Here is a 23,714-nt window from a genome sequence, read left to right as displayed (position 1 = left end):
AGAGTTAAATTGGTGGGGATAGGGTATAAGCATATTCCAAGAATTCGACGAATCACTCAGATGTAAGAATGATATGGATTTGCCTAGTAGGAATTTGGATGAGCATTGAGTATTGAAAACATCAATTTAGTTGCAAGCCTGTTACGTAAGTAACGTAAATAATATCATTTATTTTTGAAGAGGAATCACAGAATCAAAGTGATTTATATACCCAATTTCCATTCTATGACAATGAAAAATTGTTACCAACGAAGGCGTCTGAGTTTGAATAAGGTATTATTTTTTCGACGGTTGGATTAGTGAAATGAAGTATTCGCTTGGTATTTTCAAAATTTTACCTTGTAGTTATAAATTTTACCAACGTTGATGTTATGGAGAATATATTGCCGATCTACATAAATTCGCTGTACAAATAATGGTTGGTAAGAAAGTTACGAACCTTCTCGTGTAAAATAATCTCCATCCGCTTCGACTGCGTCAACACATGTACCGTAAGCTATATCCGTAGCCGGGATCCGCATTTATATGGAACGGATAGGACTTCGTCAAATCGAGAAGCGTAGGCGAATGAGTACACGTGTGGCATAATATTATATCAAGCCGAACGAATAAATGTAATTTTTCCCTGATCCCTGTCGATTTTTTTGCTCTTCTATGTATATTAATTACCTATCGAAAGGATCAATCGCGGAACTTCGACATTTTTTTTAAACAAAGTGTTTATAAAACTGTCACTAAAGTTTTCTAATTTCTCATGAAAGTTTCTATTCTAATTTTCAAAAAAACCTTCTCGACCGTAAAGAACAGTATTTACAGAAAATCTGCGCGGATCATTTGTAACACAAAAGTGCCTCAATCTATTTTGTTCAAGGGGAGGTTAAACATTAAATAACACCCAACTTTTCAAGTACATGATGCCTCAATAGGGGAGGGTAAATTTATTTCTAGAGCAGTTTTTTGCGAGGAATATGATCGTGATAAAATGAAAATTATAATGCAAAATTTAGCTCCTTTTGAATTTTTTTTACTTGGCTAAATCAGAGTCTCGTAAAATCTATCAGCAAAAATTCGAACAACCTAATTTGACATGCGGCGAAAAATGTATTATTTGAAGAATCGATTTTTACTAGCTTTGCAATATATTTTTCTTGCTTTGCTGTAAAATTTTTCTAACGATTATTATTAATTCCATCATGGCATTTATCAAAGAATTACAAATTCTAAGAAACTAATTGCAATTTTTTTTAGAAAATTACAATTTCTTCATCGCACAAACATTCCAACACTTTATATAAGAGGAATAGTACCGTTGAACAAGTTGTATCAGAATAATACTTATGGCCGTCTAATTACTTACGAATGTTATACCAATACATTGAGAAAAATTTAATTATGCAATAAAAGTTGCGTACAAGTACGACTTGTTACAGGCATTGTTTCAATAGACCTTCTGTTAATGATACTCTTCCTCGGTTTGTTATCCATTGCCATTCGTGATGTCATTCTAGTGAATTAAATTCTGAATTTTGTCAGAAAATTTTCGACGGATCAAAAAATTGTCTAACCGTGAATACAAACTGAACATTGTCTTTCGTATCAAGGTATGCGTCGCGGGGAAATATTTTATTATGGAAAGATACGAAAACTCATGGTTAATCCTCTCAACGCGTAGTTGAATTTTGTCGGAGGTCAAATAAATCGAGAGGAGTTAGGAAAATCGACCGTAAGACTTGATACGGAATGTCCCATGTGCATCCTCGGCTTCCCCTCACGCCGCTGTCCAAAAGATTGGACCGTAAGGCTGTCTGTCGTTGCAGATGCGTTTGCATCACTCGACGTTTCGAAGAATCGTGCACACGTAGTTTTATCCACGACCGGTGACCCGTAGCTATGTCACGTTCAAATACATCCGTCAACGGACGTTGGACCAGGGAATGGGAATGAATGGGCAAAAGGGGGTCTATTTTATGTGTTTATTTATTATAAATAACAAGATGTATACATCGTGTGCATGTAGCTGCATATCTTCGCAACCGAATTTATGTAATCAAGCTCTATTTCAATGTATATTTCCAATCGGCACTAATCGTAAGCTATAAATTAGCTACATCCATGCTAAATAGAAACGCTACGTCCAGCGCGCCGATGTCTTTCCTCCTCTAGGGAGGTACAAGAATTCGTAATGAACTCCCCCTACATCGACATAACTCACAGTATCGTGTCGAGTTCACGTAGATCCGTACTATGTTGAAACGTATTCCATACTAAGTGAATGTTGAATGACAGCGATTCATGGATATACACATCTTGTCGCGTTTATCATTGATGACGTTTACTGTAATGGTCTAAATCGTAAAATCTGTGAGATACCGGCTGTGCAAGCTGTCTCGTTCTTTTGTGTTGGCTAATATTCTGCGCTTTCTGATATCGTTTACTATCTGTGTCCATTTCTCAATATATTCTTATCTCACAACATGTTTCGTTACCGGTTATACCAGTATCAAGAAAACCCTTCCCTTCCTAACATCTAGCCGTACAAACTTCCAAAATTAATTAACTATCGCCTCAACCTTCATTTCTCCTATATTCGTAATAGTAATAAACTACAAAGCAGTCAACATTCAACCATAATTTTGTTAAAAATCATTCAAGGCAGTATCATGTCGTTGGGAATTCGTGAGTGATTTCAAGACACTTTCGAACATTATGAAATCCCGACAGTGTTGTTCAACGTAAGTCTGAGTCTCCTCCAATGAGAGCTACGACCAGTTCCGGAATTTAAGAGGATGGTATCGGTCAGTCAGTTCTTGACGACTGCGTGATATTCTTCTATTTTGACTAATATCAGATGCCGTAATATCATCGCAGCGCAAGAAAGGACATAACAGGCGATTTCTACATTCAATTCCAAACAGAAACACCATGACAGACTTTGCGCAGGGAACAAAATGTTTTCGTGTGTCTTCGTTCAGAATCGGACGTAGAATAGGGTTGTTACGCACTTTCTTTCGATTGCGATGCATAGCTTTCGGTAATAACGAACATACGAGACATGTACGAGTAACGCAGTTGGTAAGGACTGGCTGTAGCATCCGCTTAAATCGCAATCGTGATACGTCTGCGAAAACAAGGCAATCACGAATTACTCGTTGTGAGTTTCATAATATTATAAGTACAAAGAACGATAATTTTATCGAAAGATTAAATGAGTATACATGTACACATTACCGTAGGCAATCACATTGGGGTCATTAATGTCTAGACAGTTTCTATTTACTGTTTTGTACTTGCTCATTGGAAATTCCACGCAGTTTCAACGAGGCTTCGAACCTTGCACTCTACGATTTGTTCTCATACAGTTTAACGTAAAATACAGTCCTAGGTGAAAGAAACACTCGTGAATATTTTACATTTTTTCAATCACAGGTAAGCGAGATATGCTTTTTTCAATATTCAAGAACCTCAACAAATAAACTGCAATGCTGCTCGTAGGGGTTGCAGATTTCAAGGTGTGGGATACGATAAACGATGTGGTTCTCAGTTCGGGTGGTCAGTTCAACTTGAGATAGCGAGTGGCTTCAAACTTGTTTGTTTCTTTATACGACATTACTATGCCTATGATCACGTATTGTGTGAAACATACTCCATCTGTGAATGTAAATACTTCGCAACTCGCCTGACATTCGCTGGCGATTTGGTTAAAAACGAGGCTCCGAAGTTGGGCAATTAACTATAGGAGTGAATCAGTGCGTGTAATATGTAAATCTAACGACATCCGGTATTTCTTGTTCCTCATCTTTTTCCGTTTGATAACGGACCAGGATATTCCTATACATACATATATCCTCTACTTTTGCGTTTTACTTCGGATCTCTAGTCGAAAGACAGGTTGTGCGTTGAAAACAAATATCGTAGATTGTTTGAACTTTATCCCCGGTCTTTGAGGGAACGTCTTGTAATCATCGTTCTAGCAGCGTAAAGAATATTAACTCGGCATTTCAAGAAAATCAGATCTATTTCATCGAACAAAATAAACTTTGATTTCGTTTTATGAGAAAGAAAAAGAATATTTGTAATTGAGAAACCAATTTATGTCAAGACTGTTAGGAAAAACCGTGACAGAAAGTAACGTTCACGATATACTGAACTACAAGTAGAAAAAAAGAACAAATGGCGATAGATGTGAAGTTCTCAAATTTGGTAAAATCATATCTCGTTTAATTGCAACAGCACGGATTGAAAGGATAAAGACTGAGCTCAAAGAGTGTAAGACGTGGAACCCGGTGATAAAAGAATCCCTCGTATAGTCCATTCAAAGGATGTTTCAATATTGCGATTGATGAAAATAAAATTTGACCAACCAGTTCACAATATACAGTATATAACCTTAGATATCTCACCATGTGAAGAAATTTTTTGCAACATGTAATGCACGGAAAAAATAATTCGCTGGATCAGTAAATTTTTGTGTTAATATAGGGACACGAAGATTTTGCAAGTTTAACTAACGGTTCTGCTACATTGAGAAGCCCTGCCTTTTGCTATGCTTGCCAAATCTTTGCTATTGCGGTGAAAATTCTTGCTGCGACAGGTGAAATTTTTGCCGTTTCTATAGTTACGCAAAAGTTATCTGATTCAGCGAGATGTTTTCTTTTCGTCTGACGTAAATTGAAATATGTACGAGGACGAGAATGACCTCGGGCCGACCGTTTACTGGCGGGATGTGTACCGAGACCGTCTAGGATTAATAACTTTCAAACACATTTCCTTAGTTGCGCATACCTAATCTTTCTCACACTAAGATACAAAGCCTCGTAATTCGGCTATACCTTCTGTAGAAGATTAACCAACACCTTAGCAAAAATATAGCAACAGGGGCCTGTGTAAATGAGATAATTTATTTCTATAATACATGTTAATGGACGTATCCACCTGAAAACATTAACGAACGAAAACTTAGTCATTTTGACTTTTGTGGAACTTGACGCAGCGTTTCGGTAAACCAAGTAGCGACAACTTTTCAAGCTCAAACTTATCTCACGCAGAAAATTCTACCGCTGACAAGGCAACTCTTTGAATGACGCACGCCAATCAGTGTGAAGTATTTTTTTTTTTCTTGTTCTATATTTCGTACGTTCATAAACGCCAAACGGTCGAGCCGTTTGCCTATAAATCCGATATTACTATAGGTATCGATTTTTTGATATTAATAATTTCGTTCGATTATTGCTATGAAAGTTGCATTCGCTGAAATTACAGGGCCATATAAAGGTCATCGTTTTATTGAACCAGTCATCTCAACCTTATTTTCCGTTAAATCAACAACCGACCCGGCACTACCACATCTGAGTCGTGAAACGTCCCTTCGGGCTCATCGCCGATTATGAATAGTTTATTGTCACCAGCTTATTTGAAACAAAATTTTTCAAATGTAATTACGCAGCATAATTTATTTGTTGAAATCTCATATACTCATTCTTCGACGTTGGGAAAAAGTAAGCGGCTGCCCGGATTTCACGCTAAGTTAAAAAAAAAAAAAAAACTGTCTTGTGATCCTGGGATAGACCATGATTTCCACGATTTGATTTTCGAGCCACTCAGAAAAATGTGAAGAATGCAATTCATCTTCTTAACCAATCGACTAGAGGGGTAGGAGCGTTTCTTGAAGTATTGAGAGGCTTGGAAAAATTTTACGAAAGTCGCAAGAACAAAGTTTTTGTCCGTTCACGCTTTTACGTGGGCCGACGCATAGACGAATATTACTGGATATAAATATATACATATAAAAAGTGTGAAACGCAAAATTCAAAATTACATAGACATATCTTAGAGCAGGCACATATTATTACAGCAACTCATGTTCCGGGCGTGAAAACCACATTGCCATATTGCAGCCTCAAATCACGTTACATGTAAACGAATTCAATTCTTTTCTCTTATTTATGGAACTATGCAAAGAGCATACGCCATTCGCATCTAACGCCGCTTATTCTAGCGCAAGGCATAAGAAATCAATCTTGCCGGCTATATTTCAAACAAACTCCAAACGTGCAGAGATTCATACATTTCGCAAAAGGAAACTCCGTACTTATTAAACAAACTCTTTTGCGCGCGCGCGTGTGCGTGTGTGTTTGTGTTTGTGTGTGCACGCGTATGTTTTTTCGATTCTCTTATTTTATGTGACTTTTCGTCACATCGAGACGTTTGATATCGCATCGCGTATTCTTGTTTGACTGTATACGCACGTAGGTACGTACGTCTAGACGGGTGATGATACTCTAAGAGACTACCGTAAGCGACATCAAATATGTATTGATGTCCGCGTCTTTACCGTAAGAGAAATGTGATTATTTATCTCGCATTATTTATATTAATCACATGTCTGGTATATTGTATTTGTGATCGGCATAGTTATCACTATCGCTTACCCTCGTTAAATTGGATTCAATTGCTATTACGAATAATTTTATCGGTTCGACAAGCTGTGCCGTACACATCGCGTGCCGACTAACTTCGCTAAAATTAATTTAACGTCCGTGACGGTGATATATTCGTGTTAAAAAATCCATGGTCCGACTCTCACTAGTCGTAATGAGAATACTCTAGTTCTACTATGTTCTCCCGTAGGATTGCTTGATAATTAAGGATATGCAGGTGCAGGTTACTGGCGGAGTATGCCACAAATTATTTCGATTCGATGGGTGAAATTTCTTCCTTGACTTCCCATGAATTATCTATACCAAATACTGATCAAAACAAAAAATATCGCCTGGAGTGAAGAAACGATGGTTTTCGACTAATAGGCGCATATACGTTACCAAAAAAATTTCAACATTCTACTCAACGATCATTCACCCCACTCGACCGGTTACTAATTTTTACCGCCAACATTTTTTGGCGTTCCTGAGTGAAATTGATTTATCAATCGCACGATTGCGAGTGCCAAGAAACAAAGGAATTGAGAAGAGAAACTTTTCGGGCGCAATTTCAATTCCAGCTTGTTTTATGAGGTGGTCAAAATAGCGGTTACACGTAGAAAACAGAAGAAATAGCGATTTGGGGTATAATCTCACCAACCCGAAATCAGCCATTCTGCCTTTCAACTTCACGTAATGAAATATCGACGATAACCTCGATACCCTTACGAATGCGAATTAAAATAAAAAACTAGTGCGTCGTCTTCACCGAAGAGGTGAATCTACCCGCCGTATTTGCGACGCTATAAGAACGGTACATTAATGCCTAGGCTAGACTAGCTTTCCAGCCTTGGGACTCAGCTCGTAGCGGATTGAAGCAACTCAACGCGAAACGTCTACTTCGAAAAGTAGTAGGTACTACGTAGGTGAAAAGATATTAGCCTGTTCGAGAGTCCCGCGGGACCGCTGATCCCAGGGATACCAATCATCCAAGTAGTAGGAGGCATTTAACAAACGACTGCCTCTGATATGGGGTTCTCGGTGATGTGAATAGTCGCCGATAGCCACTCGGACTTTTGATTGCAGATTTCCAGGTAAAGCGACGCCAACCGGTAGTCGGAAATCTTCGTTGGTGACAGAGGAGCCACTGTAAAATAGATAAAATTTCACAATGAATAACTAGTTCACAAATGAAGCAAGTATTGAAAAAAAAAAAAAAAAAAACGATTTGTGCATTTTTTCCAGCAAGTACTGATTTAGCATGTAGCGATGATTATACTGATTAGGCGATGACTTGTTTTCAATACAAAGCAACCGGCAATGTAAATTCTTGTCTGATTTTCATACAGTCAACGTCACAGTAATCGGTCCGAAGTTTTCTAAACTTTCAAGGTCATCTCTTTGAGTTTATTCCTTCACGAATTCTTGGAAACGGTCGTTTTCACCGATTTGCCAATTTAATAGGATACACGGGAAAGACGGCGCGTCAACAGTCGTCAATCGGTTCCTCGCGTCAATATTAAACATGTTACTAACTGTTCCGTGCGATGTGAACTGTACGTGAAACATATACGTCAGTACCTATCGCCTCAAGTGTGAGTATTGAAAAATCGTGAAATACACGTCCTGCAGCGGGAGAGTTGCAGAGAGCAAGAATAGTTTGCTAATCGCTATATATTGTGAACGAGTTTGATGCTTTGCAGAGGATATTTCCATCGTTTATGTTTTGGAGATAGGTACGCATGATCTGCGTATACCCGCGAGCCATTGCGTAGCGATTCCCTGTTCAATTGATACTGTATTTCATTTACTCTTTCATAATCACTATGGGAAAATCAAAAAGCGACATGCAAAGAAAATATAACATTACGTGTAGGTGAGCTGTTGTGAGTACAAACAAAGGGAGCAAAGTGATTTCGTGAGTGCTACTCTACTCGGTGCACCGAAATTACATTCTTTCGACCAATTTTAATTCGTTGCGATCCTACCACGACAAGTTAGCACCGATAGAACAGGATAATGTTTTGCTACATAATCAAGTAAGTGCACGGGTTTTTTTAGCGGCGGAGAGACAGGTTTGGTGAAGCAGTTTTCAAAATTTAACAGTACGTGCACCTGCCTTGTTTACAACCCATAACTCGATCATTAGTGATGCCCGGACTCAGAAAATAATCCAAAGCCATCGAATGATCGATCGTAATCAGATCATTATGATAGCATGAAAATTACTTCAACTGTCACTGGCTGTCAGGGTGTGACACCTTGACCCGACGACATCCAGGAAAATGGAATGCCGGATGCGAATAAATCTCACGTTTTCTATTGATGGACCTAACAAAATTTTTGCTACAACAATAATCCAGTGTCAAAAAAATTCTTCCTTCTGGCAAACAATACTTGATTTCGGTGGCGAAAATTACCATGTCAGATAAGAAACTTAATTCATCCAATTCAAAGCCAATGTGACACAGATACATTTTCTGCTAGGTTCATATTATACAACTGGAATTCCGTTTCGTCTATCACTTGTTTTTTCTATGTGCAACACTTAATTGCATGGCATAACCAATGCAGTTAAAGAATTTGTTCCAACGTTGAATCGTGATTTTAAATATTTTTCTTGCAGGGACTATCAGTCGTACGAGAATAGGTATGGCAAATTAGTTACGCACGATGTTCAACCCAGCTGTTACGAAGCACTGGAAATTGTTAGCAGACTGAGGAAGTGCACCAAATATTAGATATGTTACAGAATTGAATGTTAGGCAAGTGTTAGTATGTTCAGAATAAGTTTTTTCTGCAGTATATTTACCCCGGCCAGCTACACCCTAGTTTTTAACTGTTGCGATTTGACTTACATATGCATATAAGTATAAGGTAGCACTCTAATTTTGAGGGTGACTTACTTAACATTTAGATGGGGCCTAATTGACTGGCGGAACACTTGACTCCTCGTGGCCTCAATTCCTAATTACAATTACCTTCGAGTGATGTCGACGTCACAAGCTTCCGCGGGGCTTTCACCACTAAAACGTATAGAAATAAAATTTTTATAACCAAATGCCTACTGAGACTGATTACCTCGTGCTAGTGCCAAGGCAAAAGTGAAATATTTTCATTGTGAGTAAATTAATTAAACTATTCTGTGAGTCCAATAAATTGGAACGATAAGCTTCGAAGCTCAAGAGCTCGATGCACTCGATGATCTAAGATTATTTAGCAAAAAACCTCCGAGTACAGAGGGCTCTATGTCCATTGACCTTAAGCCGATCGTACTGGAAAATATAAAAACACAAATCTCAGTGGGGGCTTTCTAAGAAACTTCCTTTTGAAACTAGAATGAAGCTACGCTTGAATTGCAATATTCTATCTCCATTCAATGATTCCAATGCCTTGGAATATTCACGATAAATGGTGCGTATGGTGGGACTGTATCCTACCATCTGTTAGATATTCGTAATTCCTTGAGTATATCATGTGTTTTCCATCGAGCAGTTGATTGAGCTTCAAAGTCATTTGTCTCAGTTTTTCGGTAAGGTAGCAATATACTGAATACATAGGTATGGGAGATCCGGGAGATAGCCGATGATAAAAAAAAAAAGCGAAAAAAAAAATCAAATAACCGTAGCAGGAAATACAATACAATAAATCCCGAATAAAGCTTTGAGAGGTGAGTGTGAGGGATGGTCTTTTTTCAATTTTCTATGCATTGAGGTTCTTAAGGTAAGTCCTGAGCCAGGACAGGGCCAAAGATGAAACGATATTGACAATAAGCGCGCGCGAGTGCTCAGCGTGCAAATGAAAACAACGATTGTATATACAATTGGGTTGAACGCTTTGAATAATTATTTCGTACATGGCTGTCAGATTTGTTGTGGAAATAACGATGCTGGAGCAGGTTGTTAGAGGAAGAAAAGAGAAATAAACTTTCAATAATAAGAGACGTGCTGTCTGAAAGTGCGGTCACTTAACATGTGATACGCATGGATTAATATAGTACGAATTGGCACAATGCAAGGAATACTAACATGAAAAAGCTAAAAGGTACGTGATTACATCGAAAATTTGAAGAACAGAGAATACATACCACACGAGACTCCGAGGCGCGTGGGAAATAAATGCTCAAGTTGGTAAACAAGATTTTGATAAAATTATTGGTGATAAACTTATATAGTGATCAGTCGATGTGATTTTCGTAATTTTATTTTATTTATCAAGTCAAATGAAAGCTGTTCAACGATAGTTATACATAGTTACCCAAGCTGGGGGTGGATCTCGGAGTCATAAGGCTATTCATTCTGCCAACCAACATGCGCGTTGCTCTCTTTCTTAAATCTAAATCTTTGCGAACAAACTGTGTGGGGGACTGGCAATGAGTGAACGAATGTACGAATTACAAAATAAATCTATCAACAGTTCGTTGTATGCTTTAAGGCAGAGCCCTGTTACGCAACTCAGAGAGCACAACTGCTGCACTGAAGTTCACACCGAGAACATTAATACGTAAGAGGAATCTAGTAACAATAGAACGGGAATAGGAAGAAAGTGGTGGAAAAAAAAAAAAATAAAATAAAAAAAATAAGTCGACGTGATTGAAAACGAGATAACGCAACAGCGACGCGATAGAAATAAATAAAAAAGTAGGGTGACGCATTGAGAGAATGAATAAGAGTATTAACTAGGAACACCAGTATGTCCGCCAATATGGTATAAATCGGTGTACGGAAGCGTGACCGAACGGGAGAGAAGAGAGCAATAACAAAATTTCCCGTTGCACCCACAGAAGTTCATTCCTGCAGATCATTCTAAGGGAATTTGGAATGAATACGTTATGGTTTCTTTAGTGCATGTGCAAGGAAAGGTGCGGAAACTTTACCTACATACTGAATATCGTACATTTTCGCTGACAGCAATATTTCAAACTTATGAGACAAATTACCACGTATAAAATTAGGAGGATTAAGTGTATTTGTAATTTTTAATCTCCAGATGAAAACATTGACTACGTCACTCTCTTCATTTTCAAGGACCGTTCCTTGAGCCATTAATATTTAAAGCTGCGAATTCATTTTTGATATTACGCCACTCGGTAACGTTGCTCTGCGTCTACGCCTAATAAACAAACTGCACTGGTTCGGAAATATCGGCCATGATTAGGGCGGGGGATGTTGGGAGAAAGGTTTTTATAAATAACAGAAGTTAGAGGTATTTCGAAAAATTAAAAAGTCACTTGTTAACAATATAGCCAGATTTCTGGAGGATGAAGAGGCGCCAGGGAGAGGGGGGGGGGAGATAGAGAGAGAGAGAGAGAGAGAGAGAGAGAGAGAGAGAGAGAGAGAGAAAGTGTAACACTTTGGCGTGACAAACGATCGAATTATGTGAACCCCTTAAAACGCTAAAACCCATCCCCATGAAAAATCAGCTGTTCGTAGTTGGGTGAATAGTGTGTAGCGAAAGTGGATGTAAACTAGAAACATTACGTTTAACAATTATGTAGGTATCATAAAAGTGGCTCAAGTAATACGATGGTCGTGTGTCGCTAACACACATGTGTTCCGAGACGTATTCCTGAATCGGCATAATACTCCTGTAACTACACAATAATCTCTCTATTTTCATAACACGCTCGCAAGATGAAATTTCGGCTCATTTAACACATTTTAATCAGACTGCGATGCTTAACATAATACTTGTTATTTTGGTATAACAAAGCGCTGTGTATACTGTGAGAAGTGCGAGTGTGTTTTCTGTGACCAAAAAAGCTAAACGCAATAACGAGCTCTGTTGGGTAGCGATCAATAATATAGTGCCAATAAACTCCGTCATTCACTAACAGTATGTTAATTTTATACATCAGGTTTACGTATTAATAATTGTAAGCAGTAGTACGATGAATCATTAGGTGATCTGGTTATGATATTCATTACGTTTCCAAATAATATTCTATTGTTTGTCTGTGTAATCTGAAAATCTTTACAATGAAGCATATTTCCTCATCTAGGGTGTGAAAAATCTCTTTTCCCCAACGTCAAGCATCATTACGCGATTCTTCTCTATTTGATTGAAGCAGAATATTTTTAGATTACACAGTGTCTCCGAATTGAACATTTTTATAGCTCCATTAACGGCAATATAGTTATAACAGCAATAATAAAAATAATAATTATCGTAATAATCATAATAATGAACTGGTTCATCAGCAATATTGCTGCATAATAACAATTCGATACTCCGTTGTCATTAAAACTATGCACAGGTGATACGGTTACCACAGAAGGAAACTTGAATATATTCAGGTTCAACGGAATAAGCAATCGGGCTTACGATATCCCCTTCATATTCACAAGAGCTTTTAAACGTTCTGCGTAGCCATCTTACATGCATTAAACTGAAAACTTGAGATCTAAGCAATCCGCAAACACACCTTGATTCAAAGCTAATATAAGATATAATCACGGGAACGTTGATTTTCCAACACTTGGTGTTGGGTCATAATCTCTGCATTTTACGTTTCATCAACGGTAATTTAAAGTGAACACCGACAATGCTGAAATAAACAGCCATGCAAGAGTAGTAAAAAACATTTGCATCAATCATTTCATTCTTAAAAAATTTAACTTCAATTCTTGTCGAGGATTGAACGTGTATAATTTAGTTACGTTTGCCCTAGCCTCACGACACATACTTGATGTTGCGCTAAGGTCAGTTATGCACATTAAGAAAAACTGGACGGTAAGACGGCCACGCAGCACCTAGTTAATTCACTAGCAATTGTCCCACACATTAGGTTAATAGCGCCTTCCTCTCATAATACAGGGCATCTCAGAATAATGGCATCAAGCTTCAGTAGATTGTAGAGGTTTCCAAGACAAGAAATTTTCGATAAGCAAATCATGGTCGGTGCAATCTCTTTGATGGCCTGTATCGCCTGAACGGGATTGCACCGACCATGGTTTACTTATCGAAAATTTCTTGTCTTGGAAACCTCTACAATCTACTGAAGCTTGATGCCATTATTCTAAAACACTCCGTACATCAAAACTTTGTGTAGATTAACTTTGATTTAAACGTTACGTTGCTGCTGGCAGAGATGTAACGGTTTCAAGCTCACTTACCGTATCCTTCGCCCTGAAGGAATAGTCGGAAAGCTTCGCTAACTTTGCCCGGCTGTTCTTCGAGCACCATTCCGCAATCGGAGATCTATTTTGAGAGGAAAAGAACATCAATGAATAATTGAAAAGAGTCAACTGGTATGAACGGGAAAAGTCCTCCTCCACTTGACAGACTGATTAATTATTGTGTATGTGCGCTAATAATGTACTCGGTCTGTATCTTGGGGTATGGGGATGTCCGACAAATTAATTTACAATAGAGGCATGGAGCAGCTCGGATAGCGAAACGGTCATTTCAGAGTAGCGTAAATTTCGTAAGCGTACCTTCATCCAGGAACTGTTGGTCGGATCTAGACGACCGTTTAACGTCACGGTATCTTCGACGTGCGGGCTCAATGAACCAGTGATGTTGATTACGGGCACTCCTAGAGTCAACCCCTCCTTCTTGCGGGTAGGATCCAACTCGCGGACGATGTTTAGGTCCGTGCGACGAACGTAGCTGTCGATGAAAAGGGCCAGATTCGTTGGGTTCACTCGTCGCTCAAAGTAGCTCTTGTAGACTTGGACCAAGTCGTGATTGCGCTCCTCGGTACCCTGCAGTGGCCGAGAAGACAAGAAATGCATATTTTCAATACGAAGAAAGCAAAATCGATCGATGCAAGCGCCCCATCGACGTGCGAGGTCTTCTCCGATGGGTTGGATTACCGCGTATACTAGAAATCGAGATAATTGATGGATGTGGGGCGGTGCTTGTCCGCATATGAGATTCGTTACAATGATGATCGAATAAGTAGCGTAACAGAGATGCGGAAGTACATCGAGGATGTCAATGACTTGCCACATCGAGAATCTTACCCTTCCGAAGTGGTGCCACATGAGATAATCCAGGACACCTTGCGTCATTCCCTGAGACCGCAGGTGTCGGACATTCAATTTTTGGTAACCCCACTCAATCCAACCGGCCTGCGTGGAGACGCAGTTGATGAGGCACAGTGCGTTAACTTTTTCTGGATGAACCAGGGCAAACCGCGAGAGTATATTGGCGCCAGCACCAACTCCGAAGCCGATCACAGACTTGAGTCCAAAATGACCGAGGACAAACTGCAGCTGTTCAGCGAGCTCGTCCATAGACGGATAAGTGTAGCTGCAATGAGTAATTGACAGCTAATTAGGTATCCCTAGAGGGTGTTAAGTACTTTGTTAGGCATAAATCATGTTTTTCAATTTTCTGGTATAGCGCTTGAGTCGTTTATAGTGCTATTTCAAGTAAGATCTTACTGTTTACCCCTTGGGTTCTTATTGGAATGCTTTAAGGAGATAGTTTTCCTTATCTAGCCAATATTTCAGTGCATGCCTCAGTACGTAAGAATATAATTAGTCACGCCAGAAACATGTTTCTTTGAAGAGGTGATTAAAAAAAAAAAAAAAACATCGGTCGCGACCTTTTGAATGCACTCTCTTTCCAGAAAAAAAACAGGAATGTATTTTCCTGAAAACAGTATGGGAAAATTCTGGAAAACAGCGTCGTTGTGAAAATTCTGGCTTTTGGTAAGAATCTGAACGGGTACTTGAACCATAGTAGTATATCATGAACAGAAAAATTGTATGTAATTGAAAGAACACGAGGATAATGCTCTAGTTGATTGGAGATGAAATGGCCATATTCTTTATAACGTGCATGGATACAATCCCGGAAGACTGACAAGGTATGCGGGAGGTGTTAAAGTTAATCCGATATTACGACTTTTGTTAAGTATTAACGAATCTTCACACCAGGTTTATAATACAAATGCACAATTTTGTAGGGATGCAGACTGGAATCGAAAATCCCGTACTCGCAATCCATCACCCTAGATTAAATATTCTACTGACAGGTTAGTTATTTTCAGAACATGTTTCATATTTACAGAGTATGTTTCATAATGTGCATTTGGAACACGGATACAAAGTGAGTAATGAAAACAAGGCTGCTTACTTTTCCGGCAACGTAGGGGCACCTTCCTCTTGTCCTGGGGCATTTACGTGGTAAACACAAAAGTTCTCCAGAAGAATGCGCATGTCGATGTAATTGAAAAATGCTTGGAAACTCGAGATATCTGAAAATCAATTATTGCATTTTCATTTGGCTTTCGTATTAAACGGCGACAAATAAACTGTAGCTCTTGTAATACTCTGAGTTACCGTATGTCTAAAGAAACAGATGTACCGCGTCTGGTACAGTAATTGTAATCTTTTTTTTTTTTTTTGTCTCATTCACCACCTGACACGAGTAACTCGCGGCGAGTAATAAAAATAATTTAGCCGGCTATAGGACGATATCAGCAACTTACAGTTAAGGCCCAAGTCGTGATAGGTTAAAATTGCAGGTTTTCCCTGATTTCCGTGAATGGCAACCAACAGTGTCCCTTTGTCCGTTTCAACCCGCTCCTCCCGGATCAGCTTCTCGTCCCGGGTGGGATATCTCAATTCCGGGAACTGGAGCTGGATGTTTTTCAATTCAATGTCGTCCATACTGTCTGAAGGCATGGTGCTGTTTCATAAAAAATCACGCTATATTTATGCGGGTGTATAGAAAATGGACTAACATACTAGCTATACCGATGCAAACGCGTAACATCGAACAAGTTGAGGGATTCATCCGATGATCGAATAAGTTGACGTGTATCATATGCGAAACGAACTATGAGTAGAATCGACTCTGGGGTTTTGCATTGTATAAATGATTTGGAAAACTTTGATACGCAGTAGTTGAACGATGAATTGCAAATGGCATAAAGACAAATGGTGCAAGGTGTTTGTACTCGATGACGGTATGCGTAAGCCAAAAAAATGAAACTCAGTATAATACACATGAGCAATATCTGTACAGCTTGACGTTTTTAAGTTTCGTATTGATCTAAATGCCACACCCAGGTGGAACGAGTACGACTCCTCGGGTAAAGGTTCCTCCTATGTATTCCTGTCGTGCCTTCGCCTGTGCTCGGGAGGTTCGCCTATCTTTGGGCTGCGTGCTTGCTCGTGCAACCACGTAGATCACGATTGTTGAATCGTATATGCATTATAGGTCATGTTCATAGCAGTGTTCATCACTAAAGTCGTACACGACGGCGCCGACAAGTGTATTCCCTCATAGAATCACAAACACGCCGTCACCCAGCGAATTGTGTAGATACGCACGTAGCGCTGGTAACTGACATGTCCTTATATCATACAGTAGTACTCGAGTCAGTGGTGTCAATCAAGTTCTCCACATTCATTGATTGGTGAAAACAAACGCACCGCAGTGTTAGATATTATTGGATTAATTCGCTAGGTAAGCATCTCGCAGAGAGGCGAGACTAAGTTAAACCCTTTCGCTAATTTTTTTGCTGTTTGCGGTGGGTATGCCACAGTTGTGCAACGTATATCAGCTCAAAAGAAGAGGTAAGAATGCGTAAGGTAAACTTGAGTGCAATGTATCGAGCCACCTTGTATAATGCCCAGAATTAAGTAATTGAATTGGGTCAGTAGATGAAATGTGGAATTGACACGGCTGGAGTCATTCTTGAAAATTGACGTATTAACGTTCAGTAGAAATATGACCATTATTTTATATTTCCTCATGTTATTTTGAATATATCACGTGCTCTTGAACCGTGCAGAAAATAAACTGAAGCCAACCGTCAATTATTACGGCTATATCCAACAAAAACAGCCCACGTAACAACAATCGCGCCACGGCACCGTCACCAGGGCTACTGTTTGCAATCGATGCGCGTTCTCAAGTAAAAAAGAAAAAGAAAAAATACACAGTAGTATTAGGTTTGAATCGTATAAGTCAACTGATCAAAATATGATTTCTTCGAATCATCTCCATAGGTGGATCGAGTATGATCATATCGCTAGTAGACAATGGTATGTGAGTTGAGTTTCTTCCATTTGAGATCAAGTAAGTCTGACGCTATTAAGTAATACTGTCTGCTGTCCTTGACTACACGTGTGAGCAAACTTGTGGACGATATAAAAGTGTACACAGCAGGAACAAAAATAATTATCGAATAAGAATTACTGTATTTCATCAACATTCAACATACAAAATTTTCACTATTTGATCTGCTATTTCCAAATTTTTATTTTCATTTTTGGAATTTGCCAAAGGAACTCCACTAGGAGAAAATCCCCAACAATTGTAAAAGCATGGTTAAAGTTGATTCAAGTTGTATGATAATTCACATATTCCTACAACATTGAGGAAGAAACAATATGTAAATAAGTACGTCGCAGCTCAAGGCATGCTGGAGATTTCGAGTTTGTTTCAACGGCTGATCAATCATCTGTGCAGAGTTTGTGGTTATCGCGAATAAGAGAAAGGGTAGAAGATGGGGGCTTTGCTGCAGGTGCGGGATAAATCGAATGTCTAACAAGCATGTGGACAGACGCGACCGTGGCGAGGCTAACACTCGATACTCAGAAACGTGATACTTGATCAGAAAATTTTTCTCGCCTGAGTGAGGTCAGCGTAAGAAACTGAGGAGTAATTTTCAGTCAAACACTGAACACCACAAAATTCTGATCTTCATAAAAATAATGACTGCCGCGGTAACAAGACCAATACAGCAATTACTCACTTAATTATTGTTTGGATATACATAATTGGAATAATAAAAATAATATAAAGCGATGAATGTCGTTATATCGGGTATTTCATTATTCTAAATATCAACCAGCTACCATGCTTCAATGATTATCAAAGCGCGGTCTGAAATATCTATTAAACGCATTACAAATGTTACCTGAATACATGTTGGCATAGTTTTCCGAGCAGTAGCTTCACGAGTCCTCAAATCTGTTAAATTACGAAATTATAGAGTGTTGCTATAGTGCCTACTTTTCATAAGACTCAACACGACGCAACAAGCCATTGCTCTGGTTGTGGGTTAGGCCGTTTGACAATTACGTACGAGCTCGTTCTACATACTTCTGCCTAATATCCATAACTTACCCTAATTATACAGTTAATCTAGTATCCGGTGCTCCACTGCTCTGGCAACTAAAATGCTCATTAACAATCCCCTCTCTTGAAACATCTGAAGTATTCTCTCTCTGCGATACCATTTGGGTCTGTTTGCATCGAAGACAACGTGATGGAGATTTTATGAATAGTACTGAAATTTGTCTTCAGTGTTTTTTATTTTTTTTGGATACTACAAAAGTACGATCCGACAATAATTTGGAAGTTTATGACACAAAGCGAAGTTGACAATGATGCGAGATAAGAACAAACCTGAATCGAGTATCTATGATGTTTGGGAGCTGATGGCTCACACCTACAAGCTGCGAAGCTCATACCCCGGGATTTTTACTTCGAGCATTTCTCTCCTACTCATTCCTGTGTTATTGAATAAAGATCCAACAGCACCTCCGGCTCATTGATGAACTGAAGTGGAATATACAATATCAAAGAATGATTATCAATACGGCAACACACCGGTAAGCATCGCCTTGGAGGTTTAAAAAATAGTTTATTCCAGACGGAACGTATATAGCCATGTCTACCAGCAAAAGCTAAAGGTAATATAAGCTTTAGAGCTTACGCGCTCACATTTGGGAAGATAGGTTTTTTTCGATCGAATGATTAGATTTGGGGGCTTGTATCGCAGAATGTGGCAAAATAAATTTTTATTTTTGGGGAGGCACCTGACTTACTTGGTCAATGCTATTGTAGAATTTAAATTAGCACTTCACCCTCATTGTACATTCGATATAGTCGAATGAAATGCTTTTTCTAGAGTGACGTTGTCCCATGTCTCTCCGTTAAAAACTTTCTGACATGGTCAATGGTTCGAAGAACAGAAAAGGAGTATGAGCGTGCAGCTCACGCGTGTAGGACAAGGATGCACTACTACTATAGATACTAACTGGGTCAAAATGGCTAACCTTGGAAAATTTCGGTCAATTCAATTTTGGAGCAGCCAATGTAAGTAAGAATTTGTACCGAACTGGAACTTGTCAAGTCAATGACAGCCCGCTTCAATTGCCAATACTCCTCTTTTCCCCTTGAAGTTAGTTCTATAGGCATATAAAGCACCTCTCTCTCACCTCGCGGTTGGAAACGGCTGTAATTGTAGTCCGAGTACGAATTTTACCTTGATCAAGAAGGCATATGCAGTATTGGGGATACAAGGAAAAGTATCGTCCTTCTATTTACTTTGAGATTTGGATTAACTTCATAATATTCCAGCACAGCTGATAAACCCAACCCGAAAAATGTACCTTTCGAAAAATTACTTAATATGTACACAGCGTGCAGTGTGATTGCGGTACTGCGTGAGAATCTTTCTTCGCGAAGTACCTAGCCCTGCAGTGCATTGAAATTATCACAGAGAAACAATTAGGTGGTACGTAACGTCGCTTGTACAGCATCTCATTGTGGATGGTAAATCACTCTTTGAGGGAAAAGTGGCATTCTTTTAAATTGTCATCGAATTGTCCATCGTTGTATTTATCGCTGAACTCGACTAAATTTAGCAGGTTACACTGGACACCTAGATATTTACGACGGGTGCATGCGGGAAAAATTAATAATCCAAATACAACTGTTACATAAAAAAAAAATGTATAACAATACAAGAACAGGGAGTAGAATCACACCTCTACGTTATGCCAGTGACATGGATCGTAAAGATAAATATAAGTTTCAGATCGAAACTTACCCCAGCAGAGCTGATTCTTCGGCACTTGCTGCGGCGGGCATCTTGTTTCTGTCCCTAAAACAAACATGGCGGCGAATAATCACACGACTGGCCCTATAGGCTTACGTACTCCGCCGATACGACAAGGCTTGTTAACTACTGTTAATCATTGGCAAGCTGACGTTAACTGCTTAGCAATGCTATACGCAGTTGAGCGTCGTAGATTGCAACAGCTACTGGAGACTTTTTGGCGCAGCCCGGATTCATTGATTAAAATATTAGGTTCCATTGCATAGAGTCGCCTCGTGCTGGGTGACCTGTTCCACATTTCCAGATCGATTCCTACAGTTACGTGGAGCCCCGGTAAGTCACACTTGTATGGGAAATTTTGCAAGAGATGTCTCACGAAGCAGTAAAACCGAGAAGAAAAGGAATTTATCCATTCTAGGCTGCGCCAAAATCTTCAACAGTGACGTTATTCATCCAAAACCCGACTTGGGATGAATTTTCCAAGCTCCTTTATATTCGGATATTTTTGGTGACGGAGGATAAAATAAGAGTCTGTTACGAAAAAAGATGTGCAGCATATTTACACGTGGTACACAGCAGCAAAGCGTCTCTGATGATAAGCACAAGAATCAGTGATTGGGTGTACAATATCCATCTGCAAGTTTAGTCACATAGGTGGTGTAAGACTTACTTCACTTGCAATTCGGACTTCCACTCAGCCAACGTGCGTCTTAACGCGAGGTCTGATCAATACAGGATGGAGCCACTGGTCGCCAGTCTGCTAGTTTACCTTTGTACTTACGAGCCGAGAGTCGGAGTATTATTCCAACTACATCAACTTGATAGTCCCTATCGATTTGCTGACGATGAGACCGGTAGAGAACTTGGCAAAGTACGAGTCTCTATACGTGATATCGTTTTTGGCCCACTGGCGATACGAGTGTAACCGGCCCGGTACTATCAGTGATGCGGATGCCTGGAGCTGTGCCCCCTTCCTCTCAAGGTACCAGATCATGTGACGAGTGTTTCACCCCTAGAGGTACTCGTTAAAACGTACACTCATCCACCCATGTAAATTTATGCATGCAACAAAGTATACACGTTTGGAATACCTAGCGATCCTTCGAAGCACTCATCGGCGGCAGTCTCGATCGACCAGCTGAACGCCATACGTACGAGTACATGTATTCCGATGGATATTCAAGAAACTTTATATGGTTTCACTGAGAAGTGGCAACAGTGCAATCGTCACCACCCTCGGCAGGGGTTTCTATGCGTGATTCGATACGCTGGGTTAGAAAAGCAACGAGCGACGGTCAACTCTGCGGAGGTTAATATCAGCATGAAATAACGAATTAAGCAGCAAACAAAAATCAGGTATACCCATTTGGCGCGTATCTCCAAAGTCTAAAGCCAAAATCCCATTGCCATTGTTTTCATTGTATATATATGATACATTATACACATTTTCCCATCACTTCATTTAACGGCGATCGACTTACCTGGATACGATCGATACGCACTCCCTATGATCTTCTATCAGGGGATCCTTTTTCCGTATCTCGACCTTGGGTGAGGCAAAACTGAACGCCTTTTTGACACTCTCAAGAACACTCTGGCCAGTGCTCTGTGTTTGGTCCGCAACGGTTGTGCTTTTGTAGACGTCTTCGCCCAGGTCTCCTAACGACCTGTACGAAGCGCCTGTACCTGCCGGCATGGCAATCGGGCAGAGACTCTCCCTGATGACCGCTGCCGACGGGCCCAGAGGTAGGTATTGTCCGGTGATGGGAGGGTTGCCGAAGAGTTTCCCGAATAGGCCGCGTGCAGACTGCTGCGAAGGCGTGCCCAAAGCGAATATGCCAATTCGTACGTCAACAAGGCAAACAAACCAGACAAAACAATAATCAAAATCAAAACGGGACAAACAACAGAGTCCAGGCACAAGGCCGAAAGTACGCTGCCAATAACATTGGTTTGCTATGTAGAATCCTCGTCGCCGCGACCGATCCCTGTCAACGATCAATTCATCATGATGCGACCGACCGAATCACGTTCCCCGAATCGCGGAAGACCCCTGATTGCTTAACCATGAGAGAGCAAGTCACTACTTCCTGCGAACAATACTGTTGAGAGTGTATCCGCTTACCAGTAAAAAGCGCGTAAAGGATTACGTCTTTCAAGGTGGAGCTGCCCCATGATAATTCTTCGTCTCTTATATTGAAGAAATTCAACGCGCAAGTTCAGAGGTGCGACGAGGCAGAGAAAATACCGATTTCGGACGATCTTGGCCTATCCCGCGAAAATGCAGTTCACCCCGTTATACCGACAAACCCCAATTCTTGTGTACTGTGTGCATAAAAATGTAGACAAACGAATACAGGTAGGTAATTTAATTTTTTTGCAAGGCATCCTGGATGTGAATGTTTATATTTGACAATTCTCACGCAAGCCCTTGCATTTTGAAAATTGATCTTATAATAAGAGCACACGTGTGCACAGGGCTTAAGTTCAGACCTCGTTTCATCATAAACCATGTATAAAAATGTTTCAAGCTTTCAGAGCAAACAGCTCCATGTAATTCTCAAGTTCTGTAATATTTTCGATCAAAGTGATGAACCTCTTGAAGGTAACACAGACTTACTGAATTGAAAGGTATGGCGGGTGATTTAATAAAGCACAGGAATAAGCTGATAATACCTTCTCGTTGGCGGAGAATAATACATCAGAAGATTTCCACAATCCTTTGTTGTAACGTCACCGGGAAATCACTAGCAAATTTCGGTTTAGTCTATAAGGGGCCGTACTCACGAGGCATTGACTTGACGGTTCTGAAATTGTTCTGAACTTCCGTTACGATCTACACATTCTTTTTATCCATGGGATAAATTCAACTGCGGTTTCTACCCTGTTCTAACAATACAGGAATTAATTATGGTTTTGATTGAAATACAAATTATAAGAAATTGATGCAGTCAAACAATACCATACGTCATTGGCAGCAACTGTCAGCCTTTAGTCAACACGGGAAATGGGATGGGATGCACGAGTGGATAAAACATAGCATGCGATAAACTTAAGACATCGATATCCATGCGGTGGTTATGCATTCCGATAGGAAAATTGTGTGGGTGTAAGTTCTCTATATCATAACAGGCATTTGTTTCGAGCCTGCTCTGTTTCAGAACGTGAACAATCTAAAATTAATGCTACACAACTTCTGTTTTGGCTAAAGGATCATCGCGTTTTTTTTTTTCTTCTAATAATCAGAAGTACTGGAATCAGACATCAATCGCCAGGATTATTATGTCAATGGAAGTGAGCTGATCGTGACTTCAAAATGCGCTGCCAAATGTACATGCATACAAGAGTTATTTGACGGAAGCTCCCCCCCCCCCCCCCCCCCCCCCCCCCAGAAGAACGACAGGCAACGTCATTTCCTACCCCTTACGTATATGCTGAGAATCCAACTTGCATACCCAAAAATTATGCTCACAAACACACAGACA

At 39.8% G+C, this 23,714-nt stretch overlaps 1 protein-coding gene across 15 annotated transcripts in view; it reads right to left on the bottom strand.

The window, feature by feature from the left end:
- The window catches only part of LOC107220923 (protein NDRG3), an 82,977-nt gene that overhangs the window by 57,964 nt on the left and 1,299 nt on the right, over window positions 1–23,714 (bottom strand). For 2 of the 15 annotated variants that reach the window (XM_015659723.2, XM_046732140.1), the window contains exons 2-10: window positions 21,711–22,039; window positions 20,221–20,274; window positions 15,859–16,058; window positions 15,504–15,624; window positions 14,384–14,672; window positions 13,853–14,122; window positions 13,532–13,616; window positions 9,398–9,442; window positions 1,960–7,563 (exon numbers count right to left, since the gene is read on the bottom strand). In XM_015659723.2, coding sequence (XP_015515209.1) covers window positions 7,424–7,563; window positions 9,398–9,442; window positions 13,532–13,616; window positions 13,853–14,122; window positions 14,384–14,672; window positions 15,504–15,624; window positions 15,859–16,058; window positions 20,221–20,274; window positions 21,711–21,925 — 1,419 coding nt within the window. In that variant the 5' untranslated portion in view covers window positions 21,926–22,039 and the 3' untranslated portion in view covers window positions 1,960–7,423. Of the gene's footprint in view, window positions 1–1,959; window positions 7,564–9,322; window positions 9,443–10,603; window positions 13,617–13,852; window positions 14,123–14,383; window positions 14,673–15,503; window positions 15,625–15,858; window positions 16,059–20,220; window positions 20,275–20,899; window positions 21,242–21,320; window positions 21,531–21,710; window positions 22,040–22,905; window positions 23,037–23,714 lie in introns of those variants that run through there. The other 13 variants (XM_046732144.1, XM_046732146.1, XM_046732148.1 and 10 more) reach the window with 11 other exon arrangements.

This window comes from Neodiprion lecontei, chromosome 2 (genome assembly GCF_021901455.1).
Source record: "Neodiprion lecontei isolate iyNeoLeco1 chromosome 2, iyNeoLeco1.1, whole genome shotgun sequence".
NCBI classification, from domain to species: Eukaryota; Metazoa; Arthropoda; class Insecta; order Hymenoptera; family Diprionidae; genus Neodiprion; species Neodiprion lecontei.
Note: the sequence above shows the minus strand (reverse complement) of the source record. Positions and strands in the feature narration are given on the sequence as shown.